The following is a 17,939-nucleotide window of genomic DNA, read 5'->3' on the forward strand; positions in this document are numbered from 1 at the left end:
TCACAGTATAAAAAAACAAAAACAATTCCAGTAAGTTTTCATCTTTTATTGTATGACTTTGAAAGGTGACAAACGTCAGCAAAATGTGAAATTTAACCGACCCTAAAGCCAGATGCTGACTATGTCAGGTAGCGTATTTACAACCAACAACTGACAACACAAATACAGTAACACTTCTTTGTCAGACTACACTATGCTTGTGAAAATCTTGTCGAGCATTCACCGTTATCTTTCTTCTGTAACAAAAGGTGGGTGAAAAGTCCTATGGATGTAGACATCACATCCTCTCTTGTTGTTAACATTGAAAGAATCTGATATTTCAATGTGTTTATGATAAACTTTATACTTCTCTTGGACAAATTCATGGAGAAGGACAATTTTTTCTGAAACGTCATAACACAATTTAAAGAAACAGTTAGCAACTTTGCTACTGAACTAAGCATTGTAACAGTGTCAGGAATGCCTCTGCAGTCAAATTTACATGTGGCAGTAGTTCCGTAAAATTTCAGTATTTGAATTCCAATGTCAGCATCAGAGCACAGATTGCAAATGACATATTCCATATTTCATGGATAGTTGATGACACTCATGTATATTCTCAAAACTCATGTAACCACTGAAAGAGACTGGTTATCGATCAAAGCACAGTATTAGTTGATATCTGTACTATAGTTGAAATATGACCATCTATACCTCATATAAGTTTTCATATATTTTTTAAAGACACACCCTTCTTACATACCATTTCTTGAAAAATATTTCACTATTATGCAAATCTGACAAAGCTGAAACTGTTAAAATATTTTTCAAACAAAAAAATACATTCCATTTACAAAAGAATAGCCTTCAATAAAACTACTTCCACAACACACTTCCTTCTCCCTCGTTGTAGCCCTTGGCATATTTCATCTTTGGGAGCTGACAGAAAAAAAGAAATTTCTATTAAATAATATTCAAAGACCTTCGTGCGTTTCAAAACTTTGAAATCTCTGCCATTCATCTTTACAATATATGGTAATATCTCTCTAGCCCTTCACTTATTTTCTGCATATATCTTACACTTTTCTTTCAGAACAAGACATTTAAAGGCACAATGGCACAACAATTCAAATGAGTAATTACTCTTGATATCTACACATTTGTAAAATCTGGAAGCTGTATTGGATGCCATTTGTAAACTAATTGACCCTCATCTCTTTCTCATAGTTCATGGACAAACCAAGTTTGAGCAAAGTAGGTTCAGGCATATGTGACAATTTGTAAATAAATGGCTGCCCGGCAGACACTGAATTACATCACTATATCCATGGAGAACAATAATGTCCGACTCTCTACCTGGAAACACTACTTTATGTTCAAAGAGACAGAAAAACATATTCAACATTCACTGACAAAAATTATATATTTCAAAGGTAGAGTATTTATCAATAACGCAAACGATCCTTTTCCATGTATTTTACTACATAATGAAGTATGGAATGTACCCAAATCATGTATGGAATCTACCCAAATCATGTATGGAATGTACGGCAATTCCCATTTGTACTGACCTGCAGATACTCATGCTTGATAGCATCAAATTCCATGGCACTGATGGTGAGTTCCGGAAGGTACTTTGGAATCACACAACTCTTGGCGACTTTGAACTTGTTACTGCAACTGGAATTTTACACAAAATGTAAATAAACGAAAAATACATACATAAATATACATACATATGAATACACACAGACATGTATAACTACACACGCACTAATGCATACATGTAAACACATCCATCTATCCATCCACACATGTATAAATAAATATTGTCATTCTCGAGGAACCAGGTATTGACAATCTTTCACAAAGTTCACATATTTTTCTGTAAACAATGGTATCTGCATTACAATGTTCACTTTCCTGTAGTCTTGCCTGAGTTTTATTCTGCTATTTGTACTCATTGTCTTTATTCAATTTTAATTCTTTGGCATCCCTGCCTTCCCCTGTGAGTAGGTCCATCCATTCTACAGAAAACAAAGGGGATGAAGCATAGTTGGTACCACAGTACTCTAAACAATGACATAAACCGTACTCTTGGATATGATGACCTTGAGGTTGAAAAGACACACTGGCAAACTACTTACAAGATTCTCAAATGGTGCAGAGCAACATCATCTTGTTCAAGCCATGGTGAGTTCTTAAATTCAAGTAGATCAATGTCTTCAACTACCTACATGTTGTAGAAATTGAAAGCAAAGGAAATACTTCAAGTTCAATGATTGGTAAAAGTCAAGTCTTACATCTGTAGGCTGCTCAGCGTAAATCTCTGATACCACTAGTTACAAATCCAGATTTTGTAGTAGAGTATTTATACGAAAGAAGTTCTATATTTCCATGTGGATCTATACCAACATTGGCATATAATACCAGTTATTACAATCACAACAGTACATGTTGGTTGTGTTTGACAAAACTGACCTATTGTAATGGGTTTGACAAGGGATAATATGTTACAGGGGTAACAAACTGCAAAGTTTGGAATTGGAGAGACAAATTACCAAAAAATTTTCATAATATTTTACGTTCAAAATGGTCACTATAACCTAAGCTTACAGGGAACATTAAATTTCAGAATTTCACAAAAATATGACATTTTACTTCAAAAGCTTCAAAAAAGACTACACTAACATCAGACTACATGAGTACCATACAAAGTTGACTACAAAAAGTCTGTTGCAGTGATGCATTCTATCTAAGTAATACATACCCTTTCTATGTCACCAAAGTTGGTCCAGTCATACTGAAGTATTTCAGAGGTTTCACTCATTTCAGTCAGGTACTTCTTCTTATATGCTTCATCCAAAGCTTCAAGGTAGCTGTCTTGGATGTTCTGTTCATAAGGCTGTTTACGGGAGAGAAAGACAGATGCCACAAGATCAGGAGTAATTCATTGTGTGTAGCAGAGTTTAATGTGGCAGACACAGTTATAGGATCAAATAACTTTAACTGCAGATAAAATCACAGGGTCCGGCGAGCAATATTCGTCTAGAAATTATGAATATGATCAATAAATGTCTTGTATTAAACTTTTGTTTCATTATACAAGCCTTACCTGCGTCTAGTGTGTGCCTATTACTTTACCCTAGCTATCTGTGGATAGTATTTCAAAGAAAACAGTCTATATTTGTTAATTGCCCTCCCTAATCCCCTTCATTAATTTGTTCTGCCGATCGCCAACGCGGGGGCTTATCGCTCTGACCAAATACCTCTTTAGCAGCTCATAAGGTAGTAGACGGAAAGGGCTGAAACTCTCAGGGTCCATGGCAAGAGGATGGGAGTAAAGTACCTAGACACTTAATTTATGCATGTATGCATAGATAAACAGGAATAAACAACGTATACTATTAGGTATGCATGTATGCGCGAACGCCATTACGTAATCTTCTAAGTAGTTCAGCAGCGACGGTGTCCGCTTTGAATTTTCATGTAAAGTAATGGATACGAACATATTGGAGTCAAGAAGAAATATTTTGTTCCCTGATGTCTTATAAAATTTAGGCCAAATGAAGTACTTTCCTTATCATTGTGAGAAAAAATCAATTGAAGCGTACAGGTTGCTATGTTACCTCCAAGACTAGACTGGCCCTGGTCGTTTGGAGTTTCTCGAGCGTACGCTGTAGCATGGCTTTCCAAGCTCCACTCCACGATCTACGCGACATGTTGCTTCTATCTCGCGACAACCTCACAACTAACGCGACAGTCTGCTGAAGTTTATTCCCGTAATTCTACCACTCTGTTTTGATATCTAAATGCCACAGACGTCAGACTTAGGCAAGTGTAGCTACCTCCTTTCTTTACGTCGGTCATTAAACAGACCATGGAGGTCCCTCTTTCTTTCTACCTCCCTGTATAACAGACCACGGACCGTGTACACACCACGTACAGACCAATGACGAACTATCTTATGATGGAGATGTCGCGCAAACGGTTAAGGAAATTTAGTTGAATTAAAATGAAATTTAGGCTGCTATTCTGTTTTATAATACCTCCATTTGTACAATATAACATGGTCGTAAAAATATACCATTCAGTAACTACTAATTCCTCGATAGAATTTCATAACATTACAAGAACATTTCCCGAAGTAAACATCAACATCCATCATTCCACGACGTGTCATCATTGGGTTTACTACTTGACTTTGAAGCCGGATCAATGGGGAAAGTCAAAATGGATCAAAATATTCTCGTTTTTTTTTCAAAGGTTCATCACTTATATAAATCAAACATTTCTTTGCGTAATTCTTGATTCGAAACGTATCTCCGTCACATTTATCCAAAGGAGGGAACATAATGAATTACGCAAAGACACAAAGATCCAATAGTGTCAATGAATCTGTAACACAAGCAATTAAACCAGCGAAATTGCAAAAAAAACCCAAAAAAACAACAGGCAAAAAAATAAACGAACCTAGAGAGTCACTATAAAAACAAGCATAGTCGGCTGCTTGGATATAATCTCTCCCTCCCTCCCTCCCCCCCCCCACCCCCTCTCTCTCTCTCTCTCTCTCTCTCTCTCTCTCTCTCTCTGGTGTATCACCTATCGGACATACTAATAAACTAGGAAAGTTTTTGAATGTGGCAACTATGTAACCTCAAAATTGTGGTTATTCCATTGCCACAAAGCACGCTGCCGATCATTTATTTCACGATGACGTCACAGCAAAATCTCAGACAAATCAATGTATTTTCACCAAAACATGTCTCCACCTACAATAATTTTACTTGGGTCACATCAGACAGTTGATATTTTAGAAAGGTAGGGGCTTGCAAAGAGTCAAAAGAAAAAGTATTGTTTCATAACATCGACAGATCCGAGTTGCTGTCATTGACATGAGAGTTTTCCTATTGATAGTATTGGTTTTCTATTCGTGTTCATTCTCACACCCGATGGCTTTCCTTCACGATAAATCTCTACAAAGCAATTTACTTGAGCCTGCTGCTAGAAAATTCAACGCGATCCCTTTCTGTTTTGCGGATCAGACAAGAGTAGGCATCACTGTCAAGCCATCGGCAGTGGAACTGGTCGTCCACTACGCTGTCTTTGGTCAAATCATAAACAGACAGACGAGTTCATTTCTATCCTAGAAACATTCGTGTTTTTTTAGAAATGTTCACAAGATTTATGATTTAAGCATCCCGACTTTGCACAATTGGGACAAACACTGAAATTACTGCATACGGTAATTTTAGTGTTTGTGGCTTGGTAGTGTTTTATTCGTGTCTACCAAATGAAGCCTGGGAAATTTGAACGAACTTTATAACACCCCAACTTTGATGCCGGAACATGTTAATGTACGAAAACATAGTGGGGAGACTTAATTCGAGTAACTGATAGTATATCAATCGACCTAGACACTCAGCGAAGCTTTTGTGGAAGTATGCAAATTTTATTTACAACTTGCCCATTTGCTCGCTCCCGTAAACGAGATATGAGCCAGCATAGTGTCAAAGGTCGCAACTTCCGTCTTCCGGCGTTACTCCCATCCTCATGCCATCGACTGGTAGAATCACTCGATCGGTGTACTCCGTCTTCGACCATTGGAATCCTGAAAATAACTAGTCAGCGTTCTTGCTTGCTTAAGTACAAAGCTGATGCCGACTTTTTTCGAAAATTTACGTCATCTAACCCTTCGAAAATGAAGATTTTTTGAAATCGGACCCTGAGAGTTTCAGCCCTTTCCGACTACTACCTTACGAGCCGCTAACGAGGTATTTGGTCAGGGCGATAAGCCCCCGCGTTGGGGATCGGCAGAACAAATTAATGAAGTGGATTAGGGAGGGCAATTAACAGATATAGACTGTTTTCTTTGAAATACTATCCAAAGATAGCTAGGGTAAAGTAATAGGCACACACTAGACACAGGTAAGGCTTGTATAATGACAAAAAAAGTTTAATACAAGACATTTATTGATCATATTCATAATTTCTAGACGTATATTGCTCGCCGAACCCTGTGATAAAATGGTTGATAAAAAGTTTTTTTTTAAATCAAAGTTAGGTGAAACAATATTACTTTTTACAACAAAGTTAGACCTATTTAAGAACTACTTGTGGGTAAAAGGGTCAATCAAACACATATTGTTGTATCCCTACTCTCTAGTGACAGAATTATAAATAAGAAGTGAGTTTTTTCTGGAAATGGAATCTTTTCTAGTTATGTTTATCACAGCTTTAAATGTAAATAAGACTGGTGTTTTGCTGGCTACAAGCTAGATGCATTTTCTATGCACAGAATTGGAAGACAACTTGAGTTTTGTCAAAGGCTGGAAACTAGATGCATTTTCTATGCACAGAATTGGAAGACAACTTGAGTTTTGTCAGTGGCTGGAAACTAGATGCATTTTCTATGCACAGAATTTGAAGGCAACTTGAGTTTTGTCAATGGCTGGAAGCTAGATGCATTTTCTATGCACAGAATTGAAAGGCAACTTGAGTTTTGTCAATGGCTGGAAGCTAGATGAATTTTCTATGCACAGAATTGGAAGGCAACTTAAGTATTGTCCATGGCTGGAAACTAGATGCATTTTCTATGCACAGAATTGAAAGACAACTTGAGTTTTGTCAATGGCTGGAAACTAGATGCATTTTCTATGCACAGAATTGGAAGACAACTTGAGTTTTGTCAAAGGCTGGAAGCTAGATGCATTTACTATGCACAGAATTGAAAGGCAACTTGAGTTTTGTCAATGGCTGGAAACTAGATGAATTTTCTATGCACAGAATTGGAAGGCAAATTAAGTTTTGTCCATGGCTGGAAACTAGATGCATTTTCTATGCACAGAATTGAAAGACAACTTGAGTTTTGTCAATGGCTGGAAACTAGATGCATTTTCTATGCACAGAATTGGAAGACAGCTTGAGTTTTGTCAAAGGCTGGAAACTAGATGCATTTTCTATGCTCAGAATTGGAAGACAACTTGAGTTTTGTCAAAGGCTGGAAACTAGATGCATTTTCTATGCACACTATTGCAAGACCATTTGAGTTTGTCAAAGAATGTGGAGACATTTCACACGATAGCATTCTTATAAAGTATCAGTCTGGATATTGGCAACTTACTATTCCCCTCTCTTTAATCCTTTGTTGTATGACACGAACTGGAGCATCCAGATAGATGACAAGATGAGGAGGTATGATACGCCATATGCTAATGCCTTTCACTTCATTGTAGTATTCATGACCTGCAAAGCATATACATTACCTCAAAATATTTCTTGTTTGACAGAAAGAACGTCATGCCTCTATGATTATCAATGTCACCCAACCATACAAAGACACGCTGAGATAATTTACTCTGACTCAGCTCAACTTAAAATAATTGCACTTTCCCACTCAAAGCCATTTTTTTTTCACAACACAAGCAAGATACATTATACAGTTTTTGTGATTATATTATAGTATTGACTTTCCATTGTACCTGTGCACTACTGGCAACGGTGGCTTTCTGGTTTCCATGGATATAATCATACATGTACTGCATTGCCAGACACGACCTTTTTTCATAAGGTAGAATGCCCTTCAGGGATTAAGTCTAACTTTTACAATATTCTTTTGGCCTATAACATGTGAGGCTCATTTTAAGCTTATGGAGTAAATGAAGTTTTCATCAAGTAAGTTTTGGGAAAATTGGAAATTCTACTCACCTAAATAGAGTTAACACAGGAATGGTGGCCATTTCAAAAGTCAAATATTGATAAATATTGGGTAATTTGTTTCTCTAGTACCAAAATTTGCATGATGACCTGATTTTTTTTCTCTTGATTATGAAAGACTATAGTTGAAAGTTTGCTTGAGGAAAGTTTGAGCAAAAGTTTAAGTATTTCATTTTTAATCACGAATTAATGTACCTTCAGTGCCATCTCAGCTGATACAAATATTCATAACTATGGTACGCCATGCAGAATAGAGCATTGAAAAGTAACCAAGAATGGAACAGAAGTTGAAGAAACATTACCAAGACTATATGATTCATCTATGGTTTAAAATTACATAGGGACAGTTTTACATACAACCTTCCCTTATGTTCAGTTCTTCTCACAGCAAGTTCCATTATTGGTAAAACCATGTCAAGGTTATTTTAATATTCTCATGACACTTTTAAATGTAGGCATTGAGTTGTTGACTCCAAACAACATTTAAACTTACACTGTCTTCTGATGAGTCCTTCCTTAAGGATGGCTTCAAGAAACACAAAGTCACTGTACACACATCTGTCCATTACAACACCTTGCCCTGAAAGTTTTTACATAACTGAACGTTAGAATTTTTGTTTCATTTATCTTATCACTGATAAAGAAGGAAATACTGATCGAAGGGATTGGGAAAGTGGATAAATCCTCTGAACTTTTCACAAATACCTGTAAGATTTGCTAAAGCAATGTTTTTTTCCGCTGGTGTTTTTGGATTTGTCTACATGGGAATGGGCATAAATGAGTTAAGATCATATCCGAAGTGTAGAGGTTTTTTACCCTTTCACCTTTTCACCACAATGGGTTGGTCCAGAGCCTTTGTTTTCAACTGTAACTGTGGACCAGTTCACTAGAAATTGGAGTGAACAGGGTACAGCAAAATTTTGGTGCAACTGTAATATTTTTTACAGCAGCTGAGCAGTGTTTATGACACCGGTCTCACTATCAGAGGGTAGTGAGTTCAAGACCTGGTAGGTCCAGGATAACAGACTCACTGTTGGAGGATGGTGAGTTTGAGACTCCAGGACAGTGTTGTGCCCTTAAGCAAGGCACTTTACTCCTCATTGCTCTATTGAGGAAGTGAATTATGGGTACCTCATCCTGTAATTGGTTGTTCGTCATCAGATGATGGATTGAATAAATAAATAAATAGATAAATAAATACACTGTGGAAGAATTTGTAGTTAATGGGTAGATATAAAAGTGTGACTAGAACCAGACCTGTCGATAAGAGATGTTCCATCGCATCACTGTACTGCAAGTATCTTATCATGTACATAACCATCTGTAGACGGAAAGTGTGACCATCTTTGGCTTTAGGGTCATCATAAAATTTCTGGAGTGTTACATTGCCTGTAAGAAACAAGTTGTCTTTCTGTTAACCTAAATTAGGAATAGAATCAAGCAGGGAGAGAGTCGTACCTGTCTCCTTGCGTCGCCATGCACCTAAAGGAGCATGACAGCTACTGTCTGCGAATGATTTTTGGACAAAACCTGATGTATTCTGTGTAAATGTAAAGAGAATCAATGGCTAAAATTTCATTTTGACACCATCCATTGTCTTCCAGACTACACAATTTTTCAGAGACTGTAAACCTACAAAAACTTACAGTAATTTCAAAGTCCACTGTCTAGATAAAATGCTTTTGCCGAGGCTAGTTTTACAGGCATAGGGAAATTGTACTGGTATGACAACAAAATAAGTTTCATAGACACTAACCTGTGAATTTAGGATCTAGTGGTTCGCCGTCACCAACTTGTCGGTCAAAATAATGCAAATCAGGTTCTCCAATGTAGTGCAAACCTAATTTCTCTGCCAATTTTGTAGCTAGTGTTGTCTTGCCGACAGCGATGTTTCCATCAACAACAAATATTTTACTTCTATCATGGAATTTCTTGCTGGTTCTTTCTCCAAGGACGTAATTGAGCCAGGAATACTTTCTCAGAGTTTGGCTTGAAGTCTGGAAGGCTCTCAATCTCTGCTGTTAACAGGAAATCATTGATACTCTTCAGTGAATATTAAAAGTTTTGTGATAGTGTGTGAGTTAGGAGGATTTCTGGTTTTACATCAGAAATTAAAAAATGTTCTGATAGAGAAATATGGCATAACCAAAAGATGGCACACCATTTACATGGCACATTGATGTTAATTTTGAGTGATTTTGAAATTTACACTAGTAACAAGGTGGTTTGGGAACAAATTAAACTATCCAAGTTGAAATGGCCTGGGAAGTGACCCAACGAAAAAAAGGAGTCATAGACAATGTAGTTTTGGGATTGAGACACAAGTGTAGATTAAAAGACAAAAACATTGATTACAGAGTTAATTGATATTCTCAGAGGAGGGGCCTTGCTTTGTACTCTGTACCCTTATTGTGATGACTTCGCTTTAGGATGAAGTGGTTTTGATATGGAGTGCCTCTGCTTCAACTTTAACCTACCCAATACCTTCAAACTTGACACAGTTGAGGATATAGGTCATATTGCAGGTTTAATAGTCATTTGTTGTTAGATGTTCAGTTAACACAACTCTGGGAACCAGGACATCAGATTATCATACCTTTGGCCCCATGTTGAGGGAAAGTACGATGGTACTGCTGTTGTACCGCCATCTATGGATGCCGGTGGAAGTGAGGAGCTCTGCGTGGTAGGTCTGTATTGGCAAACAAGCCCCACATTGCAATGGCAGAGGATTACACTTTCCAAGCAAAGAGAATGAAAAGTGGGCTTGCGTATGTTTACAAGTGCAGCTAAGCACACTGTATGCCAAGATGAGGTACAATATGTGTGCTCGAAAACGAAGGCTGTTTCAAGTTTCGGATTCAAAATTGGCTGTTTTTGGGAAGACCTTCCTCCACAAAACTGATGCAGCATCAGTGATTTAGCATGTGGCAGTAAGAAGGGCTGTAATGGGAGGTGTAGCCTTTGCCAGGCAGAGCTACTGAGCAACATAACTCCATGCTTTACCCGTCACCCCATTCTTATATCCACAGGTACTTAAATCAACCAGTGATCGCGAAGCATCCTGTAAACGTAAATAATACGTTTACAGGATGCTTCGCGATCACTGGTTGATTTAAGTACCTGTGCTTATATCTGATGTTTCTTCTGACACTGATGCGGATAACATATGCACAACAAACTAAGCCCACTGCTTAATAGCACAGGGGGTCCAGACACTTCGCACCAAAACCAGTTCGCCCCACACAACTTCGTCCCAAAACCATTTCGTACCAAAACCACCTCGTCCCAAGTACTACTTCGCCCAACCCCACTTCGCCCCAAGTACCACATCGTACTAAAACCACTTCGCCCAAAGTATAGTACCGTCAACTCGTCCTGAAACAACGATGTTACGACGTATCATAAGGTTGTTTTTACCTACAACTTGGAAGCATTAATGTATAGGACATTTTGGCTACCACGAACCATTTATTGTTGCATGAAACCATAAACGATAGAATAAGAAAAAAAGAAACACGCAATTGCTACAACTCAGGTGCCGTGCGCGGAATTGCACGATGTCAATTTCGCGAAATGCGTACACTTTTAAGATTTCAGTCCCAGGAGGACAGGAAGGTGGTTATTTTCAGCTTTACCAGTTAGCGATAAGTTTCGGGCAAAGTGGTTTGGGGTACATGACTTTTGGGGCGAAGTGGTTTTGGTACGAGGTTGTTTTGGTGCGAAGTGGTTTTGGTGCGAAATGGTATGGGACGAGATGGTATGGTGCGAAGTGGTTTTGGTGCGAAGTGTCTGGGAACCTAGCACAGTTACTGAAACTCCTAGCAGTCGTGGTACAGAATCATTCGGCCATCATTTGAATATGATGGACACACGTAACTAAATATGAAATGGTGCATTTATTTTCTAAAAATGAACAATTAGCAATGCATCATATTACAGGTTCGATGACGACTGAAGATCAGTGGACTCCCCTTTTGATGCGAACTAAAAGGGATTTTCTTACGAGCTCTAACTAGCATGTCTATCAGTCTAAGAAAAAGTGATGGTATAAGTGGACTCCCTATGCTACTGACAATGCAAACAAACTTTCTCTGTGTCAACTAAATTTCGGTCTTGCCCAGGTGAGTATTCGCTAATCACGATATTTATGTAAATATCCCATTCTCTGATGGAATCTAAGTTCATCAACCTCGAAACTTACCCCGGCTGAAGCAGCCATTTTGCAGCCGTCTGTTACAGTGGTCGACCGCAATACTGCTCCCACCATCGCAAAGCCTTTCCTAGCTCCAAAATTCGACCTACAGATTAGTAAAGCCATTTTGGAGGGATCGAAAGATGAAAGCAAGTTAATACTTCACGCAAAGCGAAGTTGAATTGGACTGTTTTCTATGCCGTGTCCCTCAAAGTTGAAGTCATCTGGAGGGCAAAATGGCGCTGGTCACAAATGATTAGCGCCACCAATGGCAAACGGTTGTTCGTAAATAATTTTCTCAAACAATGATTATGAACCATCTGGTGTATGAGGTATTTCGAAGTATCAAAAACGGAGGAGTGAGGGACAAAGTGCGGGACACGCAAACTGTAATTTATGGCACTCTGAGGGACGTCCCGCACTGTGTAAAATATGGGACTCTGAGGGAACGTCCCGCAGAGAGTTAAAAACTGGACTCTGAGGGACGAGGGGCGCCCCCAACAATGTGAATTGGTCCGGTACGCGCCGACGCGTTACTTTTCAGTTTGGCATTTTCGTTTGCGATGGATCGCCAACAGCATCGTCGACATTTTGAATCTTGCCAACAGAACGTGAAAAGAAAGATGCAGCTACACCAGGAAATCGCTCCAAAGGTTTATTTCGTTTATTTCGTTTTTAGCAAAATCATTAGAAGAAAATATAACTTTCTATGTAGCCCATTCTTCACGATGTCCTGTCTGATGTGGCGCTTGGATTGCCACCACTGTCATGGCGAGAAATGGTATAAGTTCTATAACATCACAAGCAGATCGTGCCTCAAAGTTTATCGAAATGCTTGTACGTAAAATCTGTCTGGAGACGTAATTTCCCGTGTGAGCAGATTATGACATACTAGGTTTAACCTCAGTCCCTAAACATTTATAGCCCTGCGTACAATGCTGTGTGTTCCCGGCGTTATGGCCTCTCACATGTATAACGTCGGGAACACACAGCACGGTATGCAGGACTATCTCTCAACCCACTTATAGAAATGGTGAAAAAAGACTATCGATTTGTCCATCAATATCGATAGGCAGTAAATAGTAGTCCTCGTTTGTGTACGTTGCACAGGCAGACTCACTTTCTCTGTTATTAGACACACACGTTTGGATTATTATTATTATTATTTATTTATTAGCCGTGTTCACAATAATGACATTGGCTCAGAAAGAAAGAGAAGGGGAAGAAAATGTATAACACTGAAAAGTTTTCAGATTCACTTCATTCACATTAGCTCAAAAGTAATTAAACTTTCTGACTGAAAATCTGTAACAATTCATTCATGTATTTTATTTGTCCCGAATTTACTGTGCTGTCTGGAACCCAGCTGATAAGTGCTGACAAATTCTGCGGTGTAACCACGGCACTCGAAGACATTGATTTGGTTGATTAAATGTGACATTGTTGTCGGGTTTCTTCGACTAGGCTTTGACGTGATTTTGACTGAAAAGTTTATCGTCATTTCGTTATGTTTACTTAAGTCATGTGCATGTTATAAAAAGGGTACTTATAAGAACATCGGACTATCGTCAAACCAGAGGCGTCTTACTTATTTCTTTTCCGCATACACGTTGTTAGTTGGAACCTGATTAAAAACACCGTATAGTCACGGTAAAACCAGCAGAATACAGCTTAGAGTAACTCTTCAAACAAATGTCCCGACGCGATCATATCATCTACCGTTGATCTGAGTCAACATCTAAGGGAAAATTTCGATGACAGATTTGAGGTCACACCATCAACTTAACAAAAATCGGTTGAGGAAAGACAAGTATGTCTGATGATTCTGCAAGCTACGACTCGACACAGGGACATTTTACAGAGAAAACTGCTTATGTAAACGTCCAGAGTTAAACATCAGCTCAACATTTGACTCTTGCTGATTACAAAAGCTATCGAGGAAATTGCATTGCGGTAATTTTTTTGGGCAACAGACTCTCGAGGATCTAAAATTATAAAGCGATCATTGCAGCTATGAAGTCAGTGTACTGGCTCACAAAAGACGATGTGGCAATGTTGAAATACGAATCACTGTTTAAAACTATTTGAAACTCTAGAGAGTGGATACATCACGGGATAATCTACGATCAGACAGAGGCAGAAATGTGAGATGCAATATGATCGTTCATTAAAAGCAAGCAGTAAACCAGCTCTGTGGAAGTGAATTAAATGCCCTCTCAGAAAAAAAGCACAGATATTTCTGCAGTCAAGAAACTAATCATTTGTCACAGTCATCGTCGATTACTGTACTCCATGCCACAGACGCATACTTCAGTAGCCTGTCAAGGTGAGGGATAGCAAGGCTGAGAACGCTGCTATAACTTTTTAAGTAAACGTCCTTGCGCGTAGCAGCGGACACCTAGTTCTCACAGTTTTTCTTGAGCAGTTTATCCGCTTCGAAAGCGACGGCATGAGCGTAATGACCGACAAGAAAAATCAAGTTTGAGTACGACTAAGACGTGAAATAAATCTGTACACTATTTGCAGTTATGTACATGTCAGGGTGCCGATATCGTGGTGTACTTGAATAAATACAAAAAACCTAATTGGTATGTGATTATGTGGCAGTGACACTGATAGACATTATGGAACATTCAAATGCCCTGATATTGCTGTACATAATATCGAGTGTATTAAAACTTGGAACCGTGATTCGATTGTAAAAGTTATCCAACATTAGATATGATTTACTTACCTTAAGTCCAAGTGCATTTCTTGTGTTCAGAGAAACTATTTCGTTCTCTAATTGTTTATTTATTTATTTGTCTGTTTATTTATCGAAATTTTGACTTTTCTAGTCTTGGGACACAATGTCCCCACCTTCGTGAAAGCTGGCTGCAAGACTGCCCATAGCCTACAGCCCCAACACGGGGAACACGCAACTCTCTTCACCTACACGCCTTTCGATAAATTTTCACGTAGTACATGCAGTTTCAGCGACCTGCAGTGCAATGTTTAGTAAGCCCGATCTCCATGGGCCCGATCGTGATTTTGTGCTATACCAATGCACATCGTTGGGGGCGCCCCCGTCCCTCAGAGTCCAGTTTTCCCGGTGGTGGCAGTCCCCGGGTTGGTGGGTAGCCATGCACGCTACCAAATTCACGGAAAAGAGGGTGTTTTTCTTCAGTCATCTCGGAGATTCTAGGTCCGTGAAATCGAGAAAAAGGGGTACTTTTTCAGAGTAACCTCCGAGATTAGGGGTAGTCCTTTCGTAATCTCCCTAGGACACTAAATCTGGTCTAGTCTCACTCACAAAGAAAATGAAAAACAGTACCGTACGTTTGTATGTACATATGACGTATACATGCCCATCACTTGGGGTCCATCCCCTAGATTTCGAAAATAAGGGTATGTTTTTTACAGCTAATTTCTCCCAGATTTGCCACAAATAGGGGGTGTTTTTCTCAGAAATATTCTAGGAAAGGGGGTACTTTTCAAACTTGGGTAACAAGCATGGGTACCCACCAACCCGGGGACTGCCACCGCCAGGCCAGTTTTTAACTCTCTGCGGGACGTTCCCTCAGAGTCCCATAGTTTACACAGTGCGGGACGTCCCTCAGAGTGCCAAAAATTACAGTTTGCGTGTCCCGCACTTTGTCCCTCACTCCTCCTTTTTTGACACCTCGAAATACCTGATATGGTATGTTACATCTTCGATATATGATGCTCTCCCCGGCCCGATCCGGTCCCCAGGTGCATGGATGGATACTTGGGTAAATGGTAACGAATTTGGCAAAGGTGTACCGAAGACAGCCGCTTATAAAATGGGCGAGATAAGGTTTTATGCGCCTCGAAAGTGAAAGACTTAACTTTTGCTCAAACTTTCCTCAAAGAATCTTTCAATCAGTCTCTTTCAAAATCGAGAATAAAAATCAGGGATCATCGTGCAAAATTTGGAACTAGAGAAACAAATAACCCACGATTTAACGATTTTTGAAATTCAAAATGGCAGCCATCCCTGTGTTAACTCTATGGGGAAAATAAAATTTTTGATTTTCGAAAAACTAAAACGGTGAAAGTTTTTCTTTCTCCAAGAGCTTTAAATTAAGCCCTTACAAGCGGAAGATCAGAAAAAAATTGTAGAAACTTGATAGTCCGAATGTCTGCCCCCGAGGCGCGTTCTACCTTTAAAGTCTATAAGGGAGCCGTCATTATTTACGGCCTAGGGGTCGGAGGAAGGGGGGGGGGTGTCACTCAAAAAATTGAAAACTTCAAGGGGCGTGCTCAAAATGTTGAGAGGAAGAAGGGGGTTACTCATCGTAAGTAAATTGAAACACCTCTCAAATTGCACCATTGCACAGATCAATCGATGCGAGAGGGGGGGGACACCCCCTCTCGTGCTCTCCCCTTAGGGGTTATTTAACAGTTTTACTAGTGAAGGACAAATTGAAAACACCTCTAAGATGGCACCATTGCACACATCAATTCCTCAAATTTTTCACTGGATCTAGGACAAAACTGTAAACTTGTGACATTTAACCATACCATATCCAGGCTTTTCATCAGAAGCTGGCAGCTGGAGAAATGACACAAGAAAGTCACAGATTTTCCATTTCAACATATTCTTTGGTCCTCAATCTCTAGGAAACTGAGGATCAACGTATATGAACAGAGTGTACGTTGACAGGGAGGTCAAATAATGATAGTGTCCTCGTAGCGTTTCTTATGACATCTACATTAAAACTGTTTTCAAATATGAGAAGTATCTGTCTTTTGTACAAAATCCTTTTGATAGAATAGCGATAACAAAAACAAGAATTTCAAATCATATTTTCCCAGTTGAAGTCGGTCGTTATAAGAATATTCTTAGACACCTTAGACTTTGTACTTTATGCAAAAGAGATGTTGGAGATGAATTTCATTGTATTATGACTTGTCAAAGTGCATCTGCACAAGGTTTAAGAGTATACTTACTGTAATTCTATTTTTGAGATTCAGGCTCAGCTGAAACATTTTGACAAGATGTCCTTCTTCAATTACATATTGTCTTGTTCAGATGATTCCTTTGTGCATATTACTGCAAAGTTCTTTAATGAGCTGATGAAAGCTTATAACATGTAATTTTGAGATTACTTTTTTCATCCCTTGCGAAGTATTTTCGATCTTGTAATTCTTTTTGTTCTGTATTCCTTTTTATGCCAGTGTCACGGCTAAATAAATAAACAAATACATTACGTTTGAACCAACAGCAACACAATAGTTATGATCGTTGAATTTTATTGGTCAACAACAACAGCAGCAAGAACACGACTGATAAACATAAACAACGATACAAACAACAACAATGTTGGCAGAGAGTGGCATCGGGTCAAATAATGATAGTGTCCTTGAAGCGTTCCTTTAAGTTATGACATCCACATTAAGTTTGAACCAACAACACCCTAACAGTTATGTTCGTTGAATGTTATTGGTCAACAAAAGCACGCGACTAATGAACATAAACTGCAATACAAACAACAACAACCAGATGTCTTGGTACCCTGTGGTTGAGGAGACGCTGTCTCTGTGATATGCAACATCACAGGCTATGGCTTGAAATGAGGTCACCTCTGGTCACTCTCGGAGTGACCCCGTAATGAGTGATAATGAGCCTATCCCCTCTTTTACTAGTAGATTATAGGAAACGCGCACGATGTTTCCCTTCAATTTTAGCTTTATACTGATGATTCTACGGGAACCAGCACATGATGTTGCATATGGCTGATGCAATAACGGTCGCATACGAGAGGAAAAAAATCAAACTAAACGGCACAAGAGTACAAAATCGACCGCACATGAGAGTATTTAATAGGGCCTGCTGAGAAAAGTCTAGAAAGTTGAATGTAATTCTGTTCAGCTAATTTCCCTCGCGTAGGGGCGGCTTTCAGATGCTGTTTATTGCTACAATCAAAAATTATATGCTAAATTCGCTCAGTCATGACAAAGACCCTCGGAAATAAGGTCTATAGTAAGTAGCAGCTCTAATAGTAGAGAGACTGCGAATGCAATACACAACACAAGCATTACTGTTCAA

The 17,939-nt window shown here is 39.0% G+C and overlaps 1 protein-coding gene across 3 annotated transcripts; it reads right to left on the bottom strand.

Moving 5' to 3' along the window:
• Positions 1-31: 31 nt before the first annotated feature.
• On the bottom strand, positions 32-12,149 carry LOC139141171 (NADH dehydrogenase [ubiquinone] 1 alpha subcomplex subunit 10, mitochondrial-like). 3 transcript variants are annotated; one of them, XM_070710789.1, is made up of 9 exons: positions 11,897-12,149; positions 9,452-9,710; positions 8,953-9,084; positions 8,189-8,275; positions 7,103-7,224; positions 2,750-2,884; positions 2,127-2,212; positions 1,551-1,659; positions 32-918 (listed from the first exon to the last, which is right to left on the bottom strand). In XM_070710789.1, the coding sequence occupies exons 1-9, from the start codon at positions 12,011-12,013 to the stop codon at positions 856-858; spliced, it is 1,110 nt and encodes a 369-aa protein (XP_070566890.1). In that variant the 5' UTR covers positions 12,014-12,149; the 3' UTR covers positions 32-855. The 3 variants fall into 3 exon arrangements, with proteins under 3 accessions (XP_070566890.1, XP_070566889.1, XP_070566892.1); XM_070710788.1 differs by having other exon boundaries at positions 9,452-9,713; positions 11,897-12,148; XM_070710791.1 differs by lacking the exons at positions 32-918; positions 1,551-1,659 and adding an exon at positions 1,788-2,006 and having other exon boundaries at positions 9,452-9,713; positions 11,897-12,148.
• Between the last annotated feature and the right edge of the window lie 5,790 nt (positions 12,150-17,939).

The sequence above is a fragment of the Ptychodera flava genome, chromosome 9 (assembly GCF_041260155.1).
Source record: "Ptychodera flava strain L36383 chromosome 9, AS_Pfla_20210202, whole genome shotgun sequence".
In the NCBI taxonomy this organism is placed as follows: Eukaryota; Metazoa; Hemichordata; class Enteropneusta; family Ptychoderidae; genus Ptychodera; species Ptychodera flava.

Excerpts from the sequence above, each read along its gene's own strand:
- LOC139141171 (XM_070710788.1), bottom strand. The coding sequence starts at position 12,013 with ATGGCTTTACTAATCTGTAGGTCGAATTTTGGAGCTAGGAAAGGCTTT. Across the intron at positions 9,085-9,451 it reads ACTAGATCCTAAATTCACAG|GCAATGTAACACTCCAGAAA; the intron begins GTTAGTGTCTAT and ends TGTTTCTTACAG. Across the intron at positions 8,276-8,952 it reads GGAACATCTCTTATCGACAG|GGCAAGGTGTTGTAATGGAC; the intron begins GTCTGGTTCTAG and ends AAAAACTTTCAG.